Source organism: Rhinoraja longicauda, chromosome 2 (genome assembly GCF_053455715.1).
Source record: "Rhinoraja longicauda isolate Sanriku21f chromosome 2, sRhiLon1.1, whole genome shotgun sequence".
Taxonomy (NCBI): domain Eukaryota; kingdom Metazoa; phylum Chordata; class Chondrichthyes; order Rajiformes; family Arhynchobatidae; genus Rhinoraja; species Rhinoraja longicauda.
Window position 1 is genome coordinate 61,738,589 of NC_135954.1, and position 21,185 is coordinate 61,759,773.

General features: G+C 40.5%; 1 protein-coding gene across 10 annotated transcripts in view; it reads right to left on the reverse strand.

Moving 5' to 3' along the window:
* The window catches only part of LOC144605008 (triple functional domain protein), a 329,272-nt gene extending 312,361 nt beyond the window's left edge, over window positions 1–16,911 (reverse strand). For 3 of the 10 annotated variants that reach the window (XR_013548803.1, XR_013548805.1, XM_078420064.1), the window contains exon 1: window positions 16,602–16,909. Coding sequence is in view for 7 of the 10 variants with exons in the window: in XM_078420064.1 (XP_078276190.1) it covers window positions 16,602–16,668 (67 nt within the window). In the remaining 3 variants the exon portion in view is untranslated. Of the gene's footprint in view, window positions 1–16,601 lie in introns of all 10 variants that reach the window. The other 7 variants (XM_078420037.1, XM_078420047.1, XM_078420076.1 and 4 more) reach the window with 4 other exon arrangements.
* Window positions 16,912–21,185: the final 4,274 nt, after the last annotated feature.

A 21,185-nucleotide genomic window follows, 5' to 3' on the forward strand; every position in this document is an offset into this window, starting at 1 on the left:
ACGCAATCTAATCTTCTAGAGCAGCCTACCAAGCTGAACCTTGTCAAATGCCTTGCTGAAATCCATACATACAAGTCTACAGCTCAGCATCATCAACCTTTTTGGTTGCATCTTCAAGAAACTCAAACAGATTCATGAGACATGACATCCCACGTACATAACCATGCTGACTTTCATTAATCAACCATTGTCCATCTAAATCCATGTATGTCTTATCCCGTAAAATACTCTCTTGCAGGATGAGAGAGGTACAGTCTAGATGATCGTGGGAGTTAATGGGTTTATTGTAACTGTAAGTCGATAGTCTGTCCCCTGTGATGGAGACAGAAAGATCAAGAAAAGGAGTGAGGTGTCAGAGGTAGACTTAATGAATTTGAGGGCAGGATGATAGTTCGTGGTAAAGCTGATGAAATCAATGAGTTGTGCAAGGGAGCAGTAGGCAGCAGTAGACGATACATGCAGTCATCGATGTAGTGGAGAAAGAGTTTAGAGGATAGTGCCAGTTTGGAACAAGGACTGTGCTAACATAACAAATAAAAAGGCAGGCATAGCTGGGGCCTATGCAAGTGCCCATGGCTGCACCTTTAATTTAACGAAAGCGACAGGAGTCAAAAGAGAAGTGTTGAGGATAAGTTTTGACAGGCAAAACAGCGTTAGCAGAGGGAAATTAATTTGGTGGAGACCTTCCTGGAGGGGGATGGTTGTGCAAAAGGATTGGACGTTCAAGGTAAAGATGAGGCAATGGGAGCCTATAAATGGAAAGTTATCGAAAATTTGAAGGATGTGTGATGTGACTTGGATGTAGAGGTCTTGGATTGCATTGTTATGGTACCTCTCAGTTATTCAGGATGTTCAGAAATACTTTACACCACCAACATAATTGTTAAGTGCAATCTTTGCAGCTCTGTAGATAGTCCTGCAAACAGTGTGCACGATAAAAATTGCCACAAACACTACAATTGTACAAGAACAGAAAGTTGCCATTGATCCTTTCAAACCTGTTCCGCCATTCAAATCAGATGCTGGCTATTCTGCAGCTCAGTTCATTTTGGGCAGTGTAAAGAACATGTAAAGAACATCCTATTTTCTATGTCTAAGATATCTTCATAATTTATCCCTGTAATCATTCTAGTTAATTTGTACTTTACTACTCCAAGCCCAGCAATCTGATCATGACTAATTGAAAAATCAAACACTGCAGATGCTGGAAATCTGAAATCAAACCTGAAAACACTGCAGGTCAGCCAGCATCTTATTTATTTATTTATTCGTGTCATCACACAACTGTTTGCCAGTAGCGAGCAAATTTTAGTGCCACGTCGTTGGCCTCTGCAAGATTCTTTACAGTGCATTAGTCATGCAGTGTGTCACACACAGCTCAGGAGATGTTCCATAGACTGGCGGCCCTGTCCGCACTCAGTCTGCCACATCTTCAGTATATCCCCACTTCAGCATGTTCAATTTGCTCCTCCCCATGCCTGTCCGCAGTCTGTTGAGACTGTGCCAGGTCATCCACGGTTGGTCGGAACCTGGTGGGAGTTTCTCAGAGGGATCGATTGCCATGTGAATGTCGGCCAGCATCTGAGATACAAAGAGCATCTTGGACAATACAGCTCATTCCCTCCATGACACACTGGTTAACCTGAGGAGCACCTTCAGCAGCAGACTGGTTCCACCAAGATGCAGCACAGAACGCCACAGGAGATCCTTTTACCCCATGATTATCAAACTGTACAACTCCTCCCCCTTCAGTTGTGGGGTAAGCTGACAGACTCCCCCCACCCACCCACATCTTTGCACATCCCCAATCCTGGACTTTCCACTCGTTAATTTAATTTCATGTTTAATGTATCTTGTTGTGTTTTATGTCTGTTGGAAGACCAATTTCCCTCCAGGGATAATTAAAGTTCTATCGTATCATATTGTATCGTATCATAACATTTCAAGTTGAGGACATTTTTGTCCGATGCTGCCTAAATTTCCAGTGTGGGTTATACAAGGGTTGCATTTCTGGGTTATACAAGGGTTGCATTTCTGAGAACTGTCCAAAAGGTGATGTCTCCATCAGAAACAATTATTTTCTATAGTCACCCAACATTATATCACCCTACATAACACTTGCTATTATTCTTTCATTTCATTGATTATTCAATGACGCTACCTTCAACTAAACTTCCAATTTTTCCCCTTTTGTAATTCCTCATTTCTACTAATGAAACCAGACAGCTTTGAGAAAAGACTTTTCACCTCTAATAATATCAAACATGGTTAACCCTTTTCTTCATGAGGCTATTAACAACTGGTATCCATGAACATTTAGTTTATGAAAGGCTATGTTGACAGAAGACTTAAGCAAAAATGTGCCCACTAACTCCTTAAAAGTGAACTTTAATGGGAGCCTTCAATAGATAGTTAAGTTACTTCATAGAAACGGGGAAGAGCAGATGCTGGTTTGCAAAAAAAGACACAAAGCACCTGTGTTCTATCTACAGCAGTGACCTGCCACTGGTTCCCTGCCACTCTGACCTTTCTATCTTTGGTTTCTTCACTGTTACAAGGCCAACACCAGCTGAAGAAACAACACCTCATCTTCCGTCTGACCATGTTGCATCTTTCCAGAGTAAATATTAAACTCTCTAAATTTAGGTAACTCATTGTTTCTTTCTACCTGTAACACAATGGGCAATTTTTGTTCGACACCATTTTGGGTCAGTTTTTCTTCATCTTCAGGTTCGCCAACTACATCACCGTTATTGGACGAATTACAGATGACGATGAGCAGAGTAGAGGAGGGCGATCAACTGACTGATCAAATGGTGCCACAACAATAACCTGACTCTCAAAGTCAGCAAGACCAAGGATCTGATTGTGAACTTTGGAAGAGGAAGGAAGAGGATCCACAAATCTGTCTTCATCAATGGGACGGTGGGGGAGAGAGTCAAAACCTTCAAATTTCTGGGCATGCATATCTCTGAAGCTCTGGCCTGGAGCCAGAAGATTGATGCAATCATAAAGAAACACCATTAACTCTACTTCCTTAGAAGATTGAGGAAATTAGGGCATTGCAACAAATACTATCGAACTTGTAGTTATAGGGGAGAGAGCATATTGACTGATTGCATCATGGTCTGGTTCAGCAACTCAAACATCCAGGAACGAAGCTGATGGCAAAAAGTGGTGAACATTGCCCAGTCCATCATGGGTACGGACCTCCCCAACATCAAAGGGATCTTCAAAGTGGCTGCCTCAAATAGGTAGCCAGCATCATCAGAGACCCACACCACCTTGGTCATGCTCCCACTTCACCCCTGAAAGATGGCATAGAAGCCTGAAAACTAACGTCCAGATTCAGGAGCAGCTTCTTCCCTACAACCATCAGGCTATTAAACACTACAACCTCCTAATAGGCTCCGAACTATCTAGATTCGGGGGCATTATTTTTAATTTTGCACTATTATCGTTTATTTATTTATCTGTTTTTTATTTGTATATACTGAACTTTTTTTGTGTTGGAAGGAACTGCAGATGCTGGCTTAAACCGAAGATAGACAAAATGCTGGAGTAACTCAGCAGGATAGGCAGCATCTCTGGAGAGAAGGTGACATTTCGGGTCGAGACCCTTCTGACTGAAAGTCATGGGAAAGGGAAACAAGACATTTAGACGATGATATAGAGAGATATAGAACAAATGAATGAAAGATATTCAAAAAAGTAACAATGATAAAGAAAACAGGCCATTGTTGGCTGTTTCCAGATGAGACCAAAAGACTGGTGTGACGTGGGTGGGGGAGGGCCTTGCAACACGCATTACACAGACAAAGAAGCATAATGCTTTCCAATGCTATTTTAACCTATTTGATCTCACTTTTTCAGAAATATTCCTTTTACTCTACCCATCTCTCCCCCCAACTTATCCATTACTGAAAACTAACCAGGTTTCTCTCTTTTGCAGTTCTAATCAAGGCTCTTGGACCTAAATGTTACCGGTTTAGCTAGCCATTGACGCTACCAGACCTCTTGATTGTTTCTAGCAATTTCTGTTATTATTATGAAAAAATGTTTAACTTAAACTCTTCATGAATCGGCTTCACACAATGTATCTATAGCGAAAGTGCTTCTACTTGACCACAAACCATTTTGATCAAAATGTGGCCAATCGCAACCAACTCATCCACTTTGACCAGCAGTGGAATTCCTCCATCACTGAAGTTACCAGCAGATGAATGAGCTCCAGAGCTGCTATGGCAGCCAAGGGTTTGTGGTTCTGGGTTTTCCCGGTCAGAGTCTTGCAGGTAAAGGATCAAGAATAGGTTAAGTACTGAAGATACCAACTTCCCAACCTCCTTCAAAGTAAACCTTTTACACCATTCAAAAGATCATGGTTAATAAACATAGCAAGTGCCTCCTTCCTTTCTCCTTAGCCATAAAATTAATACTTTTTAAATGAACAAGTACCTTGCATAAATTGTCAAATGATAAGACACCAACTTCCTATTTTTCCCAGTTCCAATCATAAAAAAAGTGCCAGAGTGATTCAGTGGGTCAGGCAGCATCTCTGGAGGACGTGGATAGGCACCATTTCAGGTCAGGACCAGGGCTCATGTTGTCGACCTCCCCGTGGTGAGCCCTGTCAACTGACCTCAGTCAGGCAAACGACAACAAACAGAGACAGCAGAAGCAGATTCATAACTTCTGCTGCCTCATACGCAAGAAGGAGGTCAGGACCATTCTTCAGACTGAAAAATCTGGCTTTAATTGTTAGAAAAAGGAAACAAGAGCCTCATTTTCCTAATAAGATATAAAACTGTGCAAAAGAGCAAAATTTAAGAATGGCTATCTTTGAACCAAGCTTCATGTAATTTAAAGGGCCCCTGTTAAAAGTGAATTTAATGGGAATCAAGGGTAAAATTCTTCACCGACTGCAACATATCTCTGCGAGAGGAAAATGTTTGCTGATCTGAAGCACAGCTGAACCAAAACACAGATAGTTTTGCTATACATCATTTTTGTGCTCCTAAGAAACATTGTGTTATAGAAAATAGTGTTATAAAATCAATTGTGTCAAAGAAGGAAAAGGGGTTAGGGGAGAGAGAGTTTTCAACATTTAAAACAAAGTTATTATTTCCCACAGAATTTTCCAAAATGAAAATGTTTTCAATATTAGAAGTTTATTTTACTTTGGTTAACAGGATATTATTGCACCAGTATCAAAACAAGCAATTGCGTGTCAATTTCAATAACCACTAGCTGCTTAAGTAGTAGCCATGCTCTTGAAACATTGATGTCTGATTACTGTGAGGAGATTATATGAAAACAGATTCTTCCCCCCCACCCATTTTACAATTTAAATTCAAGTTGCTCTGGTCTGTTTGTCACTTTCCAAAGAAACTTTCAAGTGGTTCTCTAGTTTCCAATCAAACTTTCATCACACCCAATTCAGCCATGCAATGCAAGTAGTGTTCTCTAATTCATGACTTGCATTACATCCAATTCATGCTACAGAAACACATGTTATAGCTGAACTATCTCTGCATACTACAGTCACTGAACTGGTCAGCAGCTGGGAATTCTATGGCAAGATGTTCAGCTCTTGACATTGTAAATCCTTCGGTAAGGCATAGGTCAAGTGTTTGTTGAAATATTTCTATTTTTAATCAGAAATGTATACCTCCAACAGTCAAAAATCTTAACATATCAAAGACAAAACAATCCACTTTAGTGATCAGAGTGTTAGTTCTTTAGAAAACAAGACTGCTGATGCCTTAACAAAATAGTTTGGATCGCAGGTATTCAACTGTGCAAAGACGCATTTAAGAATAATTCAGTTCAAACCAGGTAACCATAAAAGTAGAAATATATGTTATATACATACACACCTAGCAACAGAAAATCTTGGCTGATTCATCCCTCTCTAATATAGCTGCATTAAGGCCAACAAAGCATCCTAACCAATTCAAGTCAGTAAATCAACCTGGGGAAAAGGCCAAACTAGAGATCTTCCTTGCCTATGAATTAGCTACTGGGTCTAAACATTTCAACATTTTCTCTCTTCAGTTTTGCTCATGCAAGTGGTTTTCATTCTAGCCTCTTAGTAAATAACATTTTTTAAAGTTGATAACAGTTATGAAAAATTTAAAGAATGGAAGACAGAAAGCAAATGTTTTTGCTTAGTTTCACCTTTCTGACATTCTCTCATTTTTCTGCTCTGCTGTCTCGTAAAATAGGGAGGAGACTCCTTGCGCACTTAGTCACTTCCTTTACCAAATTTAATTCTCCTCAAAAAATCTCAATAAACAATTGCTTTATCATTTCCCGTCTACTCACTGAATCATTCTACCTCATTGAACCAAAAATCATAACTGATCACAAGCAACATAATTCAATCTGCAAGTTTTAAAACAATATCGATAAATGCCAATATTTAAATAGAATTTTTATTCCTTATAAGGCTAAAACTACATAATTTGTACAACGTTTTAAGTCAGTATCAAGAAAATAATGTATCATAGAGGAATTTAGAATGATCGCATCTTGCTAAGTCACAATAATCCTTTTCCTTTTTCCAAAATCAACTTCCTTTTGGTAAGCTTTCTAAATCAGACAAAAGTCACCTGCAGAGTTGCCTGGAAGATAGCAATATTCAAAGTCAAAAACTGTCCCATTAAAATAATAAAAATAATTCAGAGTAATTATACCAGAAATAAAATACAAATGAAAGCACCAACTACACAGCACTACTACTTTGGGAGGATTTAACAAAACATATTACTGACATATAAAATGTGACCTTCCTTTACATTCTGCAGCCAAAAGCGGGGGGGGAAATTAACTTGCTTCTATCAATCCTAGCAGTGCCGTAGATATAATTTACCATAACAGAAAACAGGGTCAAATGGGAGGAAAAAAAAGTTACATTTAACATATTCTGTGTCAATCAGCAAGACAGAAAATGAATAGAAATGATCTCAACTACTTACAGTTGAAGCTACAATTTTAATGTCTTTCTGGTGTCTCTTTGTCAAATTTAAATGAAATGAATAAACACTTAATGTTCTAAATGTAGATTTATTATAAGTTCAGTTTTAATTTCAAGTTTCCAATATTGTTCATTTTTCTTTAAACTTCAACATTAGCATAATTTAAACTGTTCTATATAATTATAAGATAGATTCTTGATTAGTACAGGTGTCAGGGGTTATGGGGAGAAGGCAGGGGAATGGGGCTAGGAGGGAGATAGATCAGCCATGACTGAATGGCAGAGTAGACGATGGGCCGAATGGCCTAATTCTACTATTCCTTATGACCTTACGATAAGAGGCAACAACCAGCATTTATGAAGTACTTGCAATGTAGTTATGAATCCCATAGATCCAGATCAAACAGTTGCGTTTTGGATGTCATTTCTCAGTACAGTAAGTTGGTCCTGGACGATGGCTGCCCGCAAGGCAGTGGGGTAATGTGGGTTGCAATGTGTATATTGGTGTACATCAGTACCTGCTTCTTTTCCAATTTTCCCAAGCCACTAATATAATCTCCCATTTGCCACAGTTTGCATTCTTCACCCTCTCTTTACCATTCACATTTACAGCTGTTCTAGATCCCATCCCTTTTGTTTTTTCACATCATTTACTTCTACTATGCATACTCATCAATTTCCCCATCAGAACCTCTTCACTTCGAACCTCCTCATATTGCCTACCTTCATTTCCTGGCTCTGAACTGGTTTTAGCAAATAAAAAATTCTCCACACTTTCTATTCCACACGCTAACTGTTTTTCAACATTATTTTGTAATGTCATATCGCTTTATGGTCATGGATGTTCAATGGAGGCAATGAACCTTAATATAAGAGTACTGAAAAAATAAACATGAACTGAAACATTAACTATCTTTACCCCCACAGATGCCATCTGAAGTATTGAATATTTCCAGCATTTATATGGTTCAGGCAGGGGGCTCATAGTTTACGGCTGTGTGTCCAGGTCAGCTCGACATGTAAAGGGTTAAAGAGAATTTCATACACAACCCCCTCAGAGTTTTAAAGCAAGGTCAATATATTACATTACTCAGAGTATTCAAATCTTTTTGTGCATCCCGGAAGCCAACATCTAATGCAATCCACTTAAACCAATTTACCATGACAAAAATGTTTTAAGGTTGTTCATTCATGAAAATAATGCACTATTTTAAATTATGTATTTTGTAATACAAAGGTAACATCATAATGCAAATAAATTACATTTATTCTCGTTAACACAATGTTTTGAGACGATAAATTAATATTTAACAATTACACATAAGATGCTTGTTTTGGGGTGGGGGAGATTAGGTGGTGGAAGGCATGAAGAATGTGACAAGTACTAGCCTAAAGAAAAGTACCATAGTTGCTGGATATCTTAAATAAAAAGTAAAGCTTAGATGTGGACATCAATGGCGATCCCAACATTCATTAGCCATCCCTAAATGTACTAAACTAAATGCGCAGTTAAAAGTGCACCACATTGGTGTGGATCTGGAATCACAGAAACCAGACCTGCAGACAATCTGATTTCCTTAACCAACATACATTAGTAAACCAGGTTTTATACTGTACTGCCAAAGTTGGGATGGTGATTTTGCAGAGGCAGACAAACCCTTGGCATTTAGAATTTGCAAAAGCTACAGAAAACTGTAGAGGCAAAGGGGCAACCTTAAAAACATACAAATATCTAACATCTAAAACATATCTTGCAGCTACCTAGAAGAAATAAATAAAGCAGTAAAAACCTTCAAAAAATTATGAAATACAATTGCTGGGAATATCAAAATCAACCAATTGTTTTCAATTACCTAAGCACAAGTTAGTGTTGGGAGTCATACAAGCAACCTGACAACTGATCAACAATGAGAATGAAATGGAATGGATGGAATGGAATACTTTATTGTCACATGTGACAAGGCGCAGTGAAATTCTTTGAGAGAATACAAAAAGGAAGAAACATCCAATCTGTTTCATCAAACCTTACAGAAGGATACCTGCCATTTAGTCTCCCAAGGCAGACTAAATCGAACCATGGAAGTATACGTATCAAAATTAACATGTAATAATGAAGAAATTAACAGCTCAAAGGAGTCCAATGCCACTGGGCCAGAGAGCGTCTAATCCATGCTTCTAAAGGAAAAGATAAGAACTTCGCTGGTGCCCATCAGTTAGTGCCTTGTCGTCTTCATTCAAACTAGAAATGGAAATTTACTAATTTAGGGTTGAGCATGTGAGGTCAGGGTACCTAGGAATTGTAGCCCAGTTCACCTAACATTTATTGCAGGTCTACAATCTTTAATGAATGACTGAACATCTTAAATGTTTTCAGCTGAACAAACACAGTTAACATGGATTTAGATGAACAGATCATGACTGACCACTGAAGAATTTGTTTTCCTCCTGAGATGACTCCAACGGCACAAGGGAATGTGTGTGGAAGTTATTTACATATATTTTTAGCAGATATTTGATGAGATTCGTGGTGGAGAGCATTCGCAGAGGTTGAAGTTCATGGAACTGAAGTCAATTCGTCAACTTTCCTGGGACACTTACAGGCTGAGCAACAGAAGACGGAATCAAAATAATGTACAAATACCTACTTGGCAAGATATGGGTATTGGTAACCCACAAGGATTTTTATAACTGTTCAATGCTTAGCAATGACTCCTTCCTTCACTCTGAAATGGCAGGTCAATTACTGACCATCAGTTAACACTAAGCAAAAACAATATCCGTCAATGTCAGCAAAAGCCAGTTATTAACTTCAGGAAATGAGTTGGTGTATATCAATGCTTCTACCTCCTAAGATGAGCAAGGAGGTTTGGCATATCTCCAATAACTCTTACCAACTTCTACAAATGCATCACAGAAAGTATTCTATCAGTATGCACCACAGCTTGGTTTTCAACAGCACTGCCCAAGACTGTAAAAAATTCAGAGTTGTGGATGTAACCCAGTCCATAACCCAAACCACCCTCCCTCATATCAATTCCATTCATACTTCACATTGCCTAAGCAAAGCAGCCAACGCAATCAAGGATGGTTTCCATCCCAGTCATTCCTTCTTTTCTCCTCTCTCGTCGGGCAGAAGATACAAAAGCTCCAAAGCATCTACCACCAGCATTTTCTCTGCTGTTATCACACTTCTGAACAGTCTTCCCATAAGCTTGCACTTTTTTTGGTTATCTGCTCTTTCTCTGTATCTGTAATTATATAATATTGTAACATCATATTCTGCACTCTGGTATTTTTCTCTTTATATTAACTGTCATACTTGTGCGAGACTTGACAGTACTCAGGTATCGTATGTTTGAATGGATAGCATGCAAATTGTGTCTTGGTACACTTGACAATAACGAACCAATAACAAAAATCTCTGACACAAGGTTAACATCTCTGTTCGTCACAGATGCTGCTAGCTCTGCTAAATATCCACTATTTTCTGATTTCACTTTGGGTACTCAGCTACCAGATTTTTCCACGAGATTATTACTCTGATCTGATTTCTTCTGACATTATTGGCACATCAAAATTGGCCGATTATCCACTTTGTCTTTTTAATTCTGACAGAACACCAGTATTACAGCTTTCCCGAAAGAGCCAGCTATTAGTCCAATCCATACTGCAATCTACACGCAAACTCAGAGCCATGTTATTCCACCTTAAAATGGAATTGCCTTGTTTCAGAATTAAAAAGACAATGTTCTTTTTTAATCAGCTCAGAAAACTTCAACATAATAAAATCATGCCATTGCACACATACATTACAATGATCTTAAACTATCAGAGTGCTGTAATCATTTTTTCTAGTAGAGACGAGTTACCATGCAAGTTTTATTTGAACATACAAATTAGTGCAAACATAGGCCACTTGGTCCAAGTCTGTTCCATTTTTCAGTCAAATCATAGCTGATTAGATTGTAACTGCAAGTCCACAGTAATCTTTCATTAATTTGAATCTCTCTTTAATTTGAATTCAGTGGATTTGAGAAAAATAAAGCATGCAACACTAAAGTTTTGTTTTTTTAAATTCGACAAGAGTAATGAAGTGAACCATAAACTAGATATTCGGATGTGCGTGGCCATCAGCTATTTAAAAACTACTTGAATGATGGAATCAATTGTATTATATCTTTGTTGACTGATAATACAAAAATAGGAATGTAAGTTTTAAGAAAAGATTGAAGAGAGATGAAAAAGTTTGAAGAGATATGAAAAGAGTATGTGTAGGAAAATAATTGCAGATGCTGGTACAAATCAAAGGTTTCACAAAAAGCTGGAGTAACTCAGCAGGTCAGGCAGCATCTCTGGAAAGAAGGAATGGGTGACTGCCTGACCTACTGAGTTACTTCAGCTTTTTGTGAAAAGAGTATGTGTTAGCCGTCATAAAGAAGTCACAGTTACAGCATATTGATGCAAAATACAAAATCATCCACTCTGGTTGTAGGAATTAATTGTGTTTTAAAACAAAGTGAGACATTTAAATGTGTAGAAAAGAACTGCAGATGCTGGTTTAAATCGAAGGTAGACAAAATGCTGGAGTAACCCAGCAGGTCAGGCAGCATCTCTGGAGAGAAGGAATGGGTGACATTTCGGGTCGAGACCCTTCTTCAGACTGATATCAGGGGAGGGACAAAGATAGAATGTAGTCAGTGACAGTAAGACTAGTGGGTGAACTAGGAAGGGGATAGAGAGGGAAAGCATGGGCGATCTGAAGTTAGCGGTTAATGTTCATACCGCTGGGGTGTAAACTACCCAAGCGAAATATGAGGTGCTGTTCCTCCATTTTGTGCTGGGCCTCACTCTGACAATGGAGACCCAGGACAGAAAGGTCAGATTGGGAATACGAGGGGGAGTTGAAGTGCTGAGCCACCAGGAGATCAGGTAGGTTAAGACGGACTGAGCGGAGTTGTTCAACGAAACAATCGCTGAGCCTGCGCTTGGTCTCGCTGATGTAGCGAAGTTGACACCTGGAACAGCTGATACAGTAGTCGAGGTTGGAGAAGGTGCAAGTGAACCTCTGCCTCACTTGGAAAGACTGTTTGGGTCCTTGGATGGAGTCAAGGGGTGAGATAAAGGGACAGGTGTTGCGTCTCCTGCGGTTGCTGGGGAAAGTACCTGGGAATGGGGTGGTTTGGGTGGGAAGGGATGAGTTGACCAGGGAGTTTCGGAGGGAACGGTCTCTGCGAAAAGAAGAAAGGGGTGGAGATGGGAAGATGTGGCCAGTAGTTGGATCCCGTTGGGGGTGGCGAAAATGTTGGAGGATTATATGCTGTATGCGACGGCTGATGGGGTGGAAGGCGAGGACAAGGGAGACTCTGTCCTTGTGACGAATGGGGGGAGGGGGAGCAAGAGCGGAGCTGCAGGATATCGAGGAGACCCTAGTGGAAGCCTCATCTATAATGGAAGAGGGGAACCCCAGTTTCCTAAAGAATGAGGACATCTCTGATGCCCTGGTATGGAATACCTCATCCTGGGCGCAGATGCAGCGTAGACGGAGGAATTGGTAGTAGAGGATAGAGTCTTTACAGGAAGCAGGGTGGGAAGAAGTGTAGTCAAGATAGCTATGGGACTCAGTAGGTTTGTAGTAGATGTCGGTCAATAGTCTGTTTCCTGTGATGGAGTCGGCGAGATCTAGAAATGGTAGGGAGATGTCAGAGATGGTCCAAGTGAATTTGAGTGCAGGATGGAAATTAGTGGTGAAGTTGATGGTCAGTGAGTTCTGCATGGGTGCAGGAGGGCGTGCAGCGTAGGTTCACTAGGTTAATTCCCGGAATGTCGGGATTGTCGTATGTTGAAAGGCTGGAGCGATTGGGCTTGTATACACTGGAATTTAGAAGGATGAGGGGGGATCTTATTGAAACATATAAGATAATTAGGGGATTGGACACATTAGAGGCAGATAACATGTTCCCAATGTTGGGGGAGTCCAGAACAAGGGGCCACAGTTTAAGAATAAGGGGTAGGCCATTTAGAACGGAGATGAGGAAGAACTTTTTCAGTCAGAGAGTGGTGAAGGTGTGGAATTCTCTGCCTCAGAAGGCAGTGGAGGCCAGTTCGTTGGATGCTTTCAAGAGAGAGCTGGATAGAGCTCTTAAGGATAGCGGAGTGAGGGGGTATGGGGAGAAGGCAGGAACGGGGTACTGATTGAGAGTGATCAGCCATGATCGCATTGAATGGCGGTGCTGGCTCGAAGGGCTGAATGGCCTACTCCCGCACCTATTGTCTATTGTCTATTGAGGTAGTACCAATGCAGTCGTCAATGTAGCGGAGGTAGAGTTCAGGGATAGGGCCAGTGAACGCCTGGAGCAGGGATTGTTCGATTTACCCTACAAAGAGGCAGGCATAGCTAGGGCCCATGTGAGTGCCCATAGCCTTGGATTTGGAGGAAGTGGGAGGAGTCAAAGGAGAAGTTGTTGAGGCTAAAGACCAGCTCTGCTAGGCGGAGTAGGAGGGACCAGCTCTATTGGTAGATGGAAATTTGCTGGCTCTGTGGTCGAGGAAGAAACCGAGGGCTTTAAGACTCTCCTGATGGGGGATGGAGGTGTAGAGTGATTGGACATCTATAGTAAAGATGGGGGAGTGGGGGCCTGAAAAACCGGTCATTTAAATATTGATCTCAGAGTTATATGGGTATCGTAGTACAACAAATGCAAAGTTAGCTTGCAGTCACAACAAGTAATTAGGGTTAAGATTAAGGGATGCTCAGCTTTCTTGCAAAAGGATGGGGTATAAATGTCTTGCTGCAATTAATCAGGGCAAATAGTAAGACATGGTTATGGTCTTTAATGAAGGATATTCTTTTGTTCGAATCAATACAACGAGGGCTCACTCGATTGATTCCTGGGATGAGAGTTTTGCATCAAGAGGAAAAAAAAATAACATTCCAAACTTAGAAGCATGAAATATGATCTCATTGAATCATACAGATATTCTTGAAGGGGCTTGACAAGATAGATGGTAATTCAGAAGCAAAGTACGGGGGACAGTCTTTGGGTAAAAGAGACTTAATACTGTGGTAAAGAGCAATAAGAGTGGGCAAATTCATCCCTCACTCCACTCCCCCACCGTGCTGCCCGCTGCCCCCCCTCTTCCCTTCCCCCCTCCCTCCCCCCCTACCGAAGTTGTGAAATTGTGAATTTGGATTTCTCTACCCTAAAGAGCCGTTATCATCAAGTGTATTCAAAGCTAAAATTGATACACTTTGGGGGAAATTAGGCAGAATAATGGAGTTGACATTTCGTATCAGAGAGCATCTATGGATAAAATGTTCTCTTTCCTCCAATACTGCTCTTTCAATAGAAAAACAAAAATATACAACTTCCATTCAAAAATGTTCTCTTTCCTCCAATTTCCTCATCTGCTAAAGGTTTCCAGCATTTTTTGGTTTTATTTCATGATTTTCAACATATGCAGCTTATTTTTTTATTTTGTCTGTTTTTGTCTTATGCTTTCCATGAAACAACTCTCCAAATTTAGTAAAAATAAATTAAGGTTTTGCAATTCTTCGCGCTAACTTGTTCAGAAATTATAAAATCTAAACAGTTCCTTTAGAAAATTGATTCTTGACGAGCTAAGTCGGATAGTTAAAAATGTTCCGTTTAAAAGTTGTCTCTTTGATGAGCAGTTTACTGACAATTGTTATCATCTCACACATATGAAGTTACGCAAGATTCAAATATTTCAATAGAAAAACAAAAATATACAACTTCCATTCAATCTCCACTAAATAGAAAACAAAGATTTTCATCTGTAAATGTTTTATTTGGGTTTTTTTTCCACAATTGACTACAATACCAATCTCTGAGAGCGGGTGGGAGAGTTAATTTCAACAAACATTCCAAAACAAAGTCGTTCTTCCAATTTTCAGATTTAAAAAAACATTTATTCCCTTCTGTAAAAGATGACAACTTTAGGTGAATCTTGAACACAATGAAAAATTGAACCTTTTGCCTACAAGCTAACCAATATTCACTTCTGTCTCTCTACTGTTTTTACTAGGGCATTTCTGCAATAATTATTGAAAATCTTGTAAATGATGGTTTCAACTTGACACACAAATCTTATGATTTGACAAGGAACTTCACAGATTCAAGACAACCTCAAGATGATATTGCTATTCAGATATCTGGTATCCGTCACCTTAAGAAATCTTCTTTCAGAACAAAATGAAAAATAGAAAGTAGTAAAAATCCCTCATACTGGTTAGATTCAATTATCCTGGTGTATTCTGTGAATGTTAAAATCCAAATCTACCAAGTTTCTGGCCTTAATTATCACACAGTTCCCATTTCCTCACAAAAAAAAATCTTCCTTAATACATCTTTAGCTCTGTCCTATATACATATAAGCAACAGTCCCATTGTCCCAGTAATTGATAGTAATGCATCATTGTCCTCCATAATTCCCAAATCCAAAGCAGGTGCCCTCTTCTCCCATTGCAGTAAACAAGCCACATGCAAGACCGTTTGCATTTACTTATCCCATCCTCTTGATCACTATATCTTCAATCCAAATTTTCTCATTCTTCCATTTCCTGCTCAGCAACCCAATGTATATCTTTCTTTTCCTTCTCATTCAGTCCACCAATTTACTTTCTATTCTCTTGTCCCCCTTTCAGATCATTTGATTTTCAGTTTCATCCCTCCCCTTCTAATTCACCAATATTTCACCATAGAGTCAGAGTAATACAGTGCGGAAATAAGCCCTTCAGCCAACGTGTCCCAGCTACACTATGCCTACCTTTGGCCCAAATCCCTCCAAACCTGTCTTATCAATTTACCTGTCTGTTTCTTAAACGTTGGGAGTGCCCTGTCTCAACTATCTCCTCTGGCAGCTTGTCCCAACACCCTCCACCCTTTGTGTGAATCCTAACTATATCTGTTAGCTCTTCCAATGTTTCAACAGTGGTTCAGTCGACTTCACTAATGAATTAAGTCAGAAGATTACAGTCTAAATTCCCTCTCCGTAGAAAGTTCCCACATTTCTGTCAAACCGACAACAAGGTTATTATAGGCTTGAGAATCCTTGGACTAAGGAGATAAAGGAGGCTTTCCTCCTCAACATCAAAAAGAGCACATACAATGGAGACAAGAACAGTCCGGCTGCTTGTTGATATTATCGAGATGTTCTCAGGATTTAATGTCATCATTATCCATTGAAAGATAAACCCAAAGTTATCTCATTTCCCCACTCTCACACGTCCCTTTCGTTTACCACATGACAATCCCCTTCTATATCCCCCCTCCTTCCCTTGTCCGTGGTCCCCATCCTCTTCAATCCTGTCTTCCTCTGCCTTCTTCCATTTTCTCTGTCCCCATCTGTCCCTTCTTTAACCTCGCCCATTCTTCCCTATCACTTATCTACCCACTCTTTCCGCCGCCTCCTCAGGGTCCCCTGAGCATCCTCGCCACCCTTTCTGTCAGCCTCGCCAGCCCCCATCGCCTCCTTGTCTCTCTCTTCTCGCCTTTCCCATCCTTCCGCATGCCGCCGTCCCCTCTCCGTGCCCGCGGTTGGAGGCAGCTGCCCGCGGTCACTGGGCCTGCCCGGGCCGGACGCCTTTCGCAGTCACTCCACTCACCAGATCGGAAAAACGCGGCGATGTCGGCGTCTCCGGCCGCGTCCTCCGCCCCCTCTGCGCAGCTCATGGCGATGGCGGCGGCGGCGGCCTCCTCCTCCCTCTCCCTCTCCCTCCTGCTCGGACTGACTGCCCGGTTACAATCCTCCCTTGAAGCGTGGATCCCGATCCCGTGCCTGACCCCGGCCGGCAGCCGCCACCAAGCGGAGAAGGAAGGAGGGAGGGAGGGAGCGAGCAGCGATCGCCCCCACCTCTACCAGCTCTCCTCCATCTTGGAACCGTGAGTCACCGTCCGGGAAACATCGGGAAACATCGGCAACTTCCGGCACTCCAGCAGCGGCAGCAGCAGCAGCAACGCTCGCCAAGGTCAGCGCTCCGCCGGCAGGAGGGTCCGGGCAGCGGCTACACAGCCACAGCCCCCCGCAGCGGCAGCACCGGGGCACAGCCACAGCCCAGCCCGCAGCAGCTCGCCAAGGTCAGCGCTCCGCCGGCAGGAGGGTCCGGGCAGCGGCTGCACAGCCACAGCCCACAGCCCGCAGCGGCACAGGGCACGGGCCACAGGGCACGCCGCACAGCCACAGCCCAGCCAGCAGGAGGGAGCCGGGCAGCGGCCGCACAGCCACAGCCCCCCGCAGCGGCAGCACAGGGCACGCCGCACAGCCACAGCCCAGCCAGCAGCGCACAGATTTACCTTCTCTCAGTGCAGCATTGGGGAAAGATGCACATTCTCGCAGGTGAATGACATGTCGAGACTGAAATAGACACAATCCCGTCAACAATAACCGATTTCAATCAAATGAATTGTAAACAAAAAGTGAAACATGCACCGATTGAAATAATCACAGGAACTAAAGTCACACAGACAGTGTTTGTAAACGGAAAGACAAATTCTGCAGATTATTGTGCTGGAATTATAAATAATTTGCGAATTGACGTATTCCGAATACGTAAAGCAACGGGTTATAAAGCAAAGGAATATATTGACGGGGAAAGATGGAAACACACATCGATGACGAACTGGGTATACTTGTTTTCGCAATAACCTAAGGGTTTTTTTAATGCACAAAACTGTTTGTAAGTAGGTCTCAGTGCCGGGCAGATTAGTTTGAAAGAGGATGCTGATATTGCTTTGTATATCGTGCCAGTAGACCCGGAGGATTTCTTTTGAGACAGCACTGATACTTGGAGAAGCCCGATGAGGTCAAGAGAAACTATTTTGGCGATCGTGTTCGTAGTGTTCACCGATATCTTATCTCGGGGCTGCTGCATTATAAAGATCATGCCCGTGAGTGAAAACATGGAACTCCAGAATAGACTATTTTTTAATGCAGAAAGAAGACTGCTATAAGGTAACGGATTGCAGAATTGGCGTGGCAGATGTATCAGACCATAATGCCATATACCTATAGGACAGTAGAAGGAACAGCACAGTATGGTGATTAAATGTTGGAATACTGAATGATAAAACAACTGTTAATGACATTAAATTGGAAATCAAAAGATATCTAGAGGAGAATGACAATGGGGAGGTGGACCCATCCATACTATGGGACACGTTGAAGGCTGTAATATGAGGTAGGTTAATAGCTAGGGCATCACATATTAAAAAGGCCAGAATGAAAACATATAATAAATTGATAATCTGAAGGATTTAGAACAGAAGTACAAAAATAATAAGGACCAGAGAACTTATAAACAAATAGAAGATTCGAGGGGACAAATGGATGGAATATTGGGTCAAGAGGTGGAGAAAAAAACAAGATTTGTAAAACAAGCACATTATGAGCTAGGCCCTAAATCCAAAAAATTACTTGCCCGAAGGCTACGCAAACAACAGGCTGACAACACCATACATAAAATTAAGGACCCCTGTACACAGAAATTGAAGAGTGATCCAAAAGAAACAGAACATATCTTCCAGGAATATTATAAAGAATTATATACATAAACCTCTACAGTAGATGGGGAATCAATGAGGACTTTTTTAAGTACAATAGATCTGCCCTGTATTGGAGAGGCACAGAATTAAGCAATCACAGCAGAAATATCACTGGAGGAGATAGAGAAGACAATTGGTAGGATGAAAACAAACAAGGCCCCAGGCAGTGACGGTTTCCCTATAGAATGGTATAAAATATTCGGAATGAGCTGAACCCACTTCTTCTGAGAACCTTTAACTGGATCATCAAAGAAGGCAAGACACTCCCGAACGAGGCAATTATAACATTAATCCCCAAAGAGAACAAAGACAAGGAAAATTGTACCAACTACAGACCGATATCAATTCTAAATGTGGACTATAAATATATATTCTTCAATTATCATATCATATCATATCATCATATATCTACAGCCGGAAACAGGCCTTTTCGGCCCTCCAAGTCCGTGCCGCCCAGTGATCCCCGTACATTAACACTATCTCCAAACGATTTGAAAAGTTCATGCCAGATTTAATTGATGAAGACCAGACTGGTTTTATAATAGGCAGACAAATACAGGACAGTATTAGAAGAACCCTACATATAGTACATAAGATTCAAAAGGAAAGTACACACGCTGTCCTGATAAGCCTAGATGCGGAAAAGGCTTTCGATAGGGTTAATTGGGAATTCTTATATCAAACACTGGAAAGATTTGGCTTTACTGAAGATTCAATTCCAGTTATTAAAGCAATTTACCAGCAACCTACTGCAAGAGTAAAGGTGAAAGGGTCCTTAACTGAGAGATTTGTGTTAGGAAGAGGAACGAGACAGGGATGTTGTCTTAGCCCTACCCTGTTTGCTATATATATTGAACCATTGGCTCAAGCGATCTGTCAAGATAGGGAACTGAGGGGAGTAACAATAAGAGACAGAGAACATAAAATTGGCCTTTTTGCAGATGATGTAATGATGTATCTCACGGATGTAAACACCTCCTTTCCAAGGATGATGGGAATCATAGAGAAATTTAATTTCTATACAGGATATAAATTGAATATTTCAAAAACTCAAATCCTCCTATTTAATTGTGCTCCTCCAGAAGAAATCAAGCAAAAGTATAATATTAAATGGGATTCAAAATCAATCAAATACCTAGGGGTATATATAATGAAAAATATATAAATGTTGTATGGGGTCAATTATAATCTCATCAACCAAAACATAAGAAAGGATATAGAAAGATGGTCCACCTACCCGATGGATTTTAGTAGTAAGATAAATGTGCTGAAAATTAATATTTTGCCAAGGCTATTGTACTTGTTTTAATCTTTGCCAATAGAGGTACCACTAAAACAATTCACAGAATGGGATAAATTAATATCTAGATTTATTTAGGGAGGAAAGAAGGCCAGAGTTCGATACACTACACTCCAGTTGCCAAAGGACAAAGGTGGAATGGCACTTCCAAATTTTAGGATATATTTCTATGCAGCCCAACTTCGACCATTAATTAATTGGTGTGAGGATAGCTACATAGCTAGGTGGAAAGAGATTGAGACATATATCCCTGACTTCCACATCCAAACACTCTTGGGAGAAAAAGCGCTTCCTGGACATATCAGGGGTATAATCGATCCAATAACGATATTTTCTTTAGAAACCTGGTTCACTCTTACCAGACAACTTAAATTGAATAAAGGACAAAAAGTGTTAAGATGGATAGCTTTGGATAGTGATTTTAAACCAAGGATGTATGACTCAACATTTAAAGAGTGAATGAAAAAAGGAATGACTGCATTTTGTACTGTTACTGAAAATGGAGACCTAAGAAGTTTTCCAGATTTGAAGGACAGATTTGCACTTCAGAACCAGGACTTGTTTAGATACCTCCAACTGAGAGAATATTACAACAAAAAAGTAAAAAGGGAGGCACCAGAAGAAAATAATCCAGTGGTAGAAGTGATAGTCAATGCGTATCATCAAAAAACATCAAGGATTATTTCTAAACTTTATCATAATTTAATGGAATGTCAAGCTAAAACTACATTTTATGTAAAATTTAAGTGGGAAAAGGAATTGAACATCACAATCTCAGAAGAAGAATGGCATCATATGTGTGTAACACTACAGACATCCACTAATTCACAAAAATGGAGAGAATTTAATTGGAAAATTTTGATTTGTTTCTTTATTACGCCTAACATAAAAAGCAAGCAAATTCTAAGGCAACAAACATGCTGGAGGCAATGTGACCATACAGACGCAAATCATGCACATATCTTCTGGAGTTGCAAGAAAATAGAACCATTTTGGGACAGAGTGAATTCAGTATTAAAGGAGGTATTAGGATATATAGTCTCCAAGAAGTGTTCCATTTTATACCTGGGTAATTTAACTACAGTGGTGCCGAAGGAAGATCATTACAGTTAAAATCCTACTTATAGCTGGCAGAAAGGCCATTACAAGAAACTGGCCTGTAGCGGACACACCCAGACTTAGACAATGGTTAGACATAGTACAGGAAATATTTGTGATGGAGAAAATGACATATTCTCTAAGAGTGAAAGAAGACGAATTTAACAGAAAATGGGGAAAATGGATTAGGTATAGAAATAAAGACATAAACACTGTATAATTTTATTGACAATAATGTAAGTTATTGGAA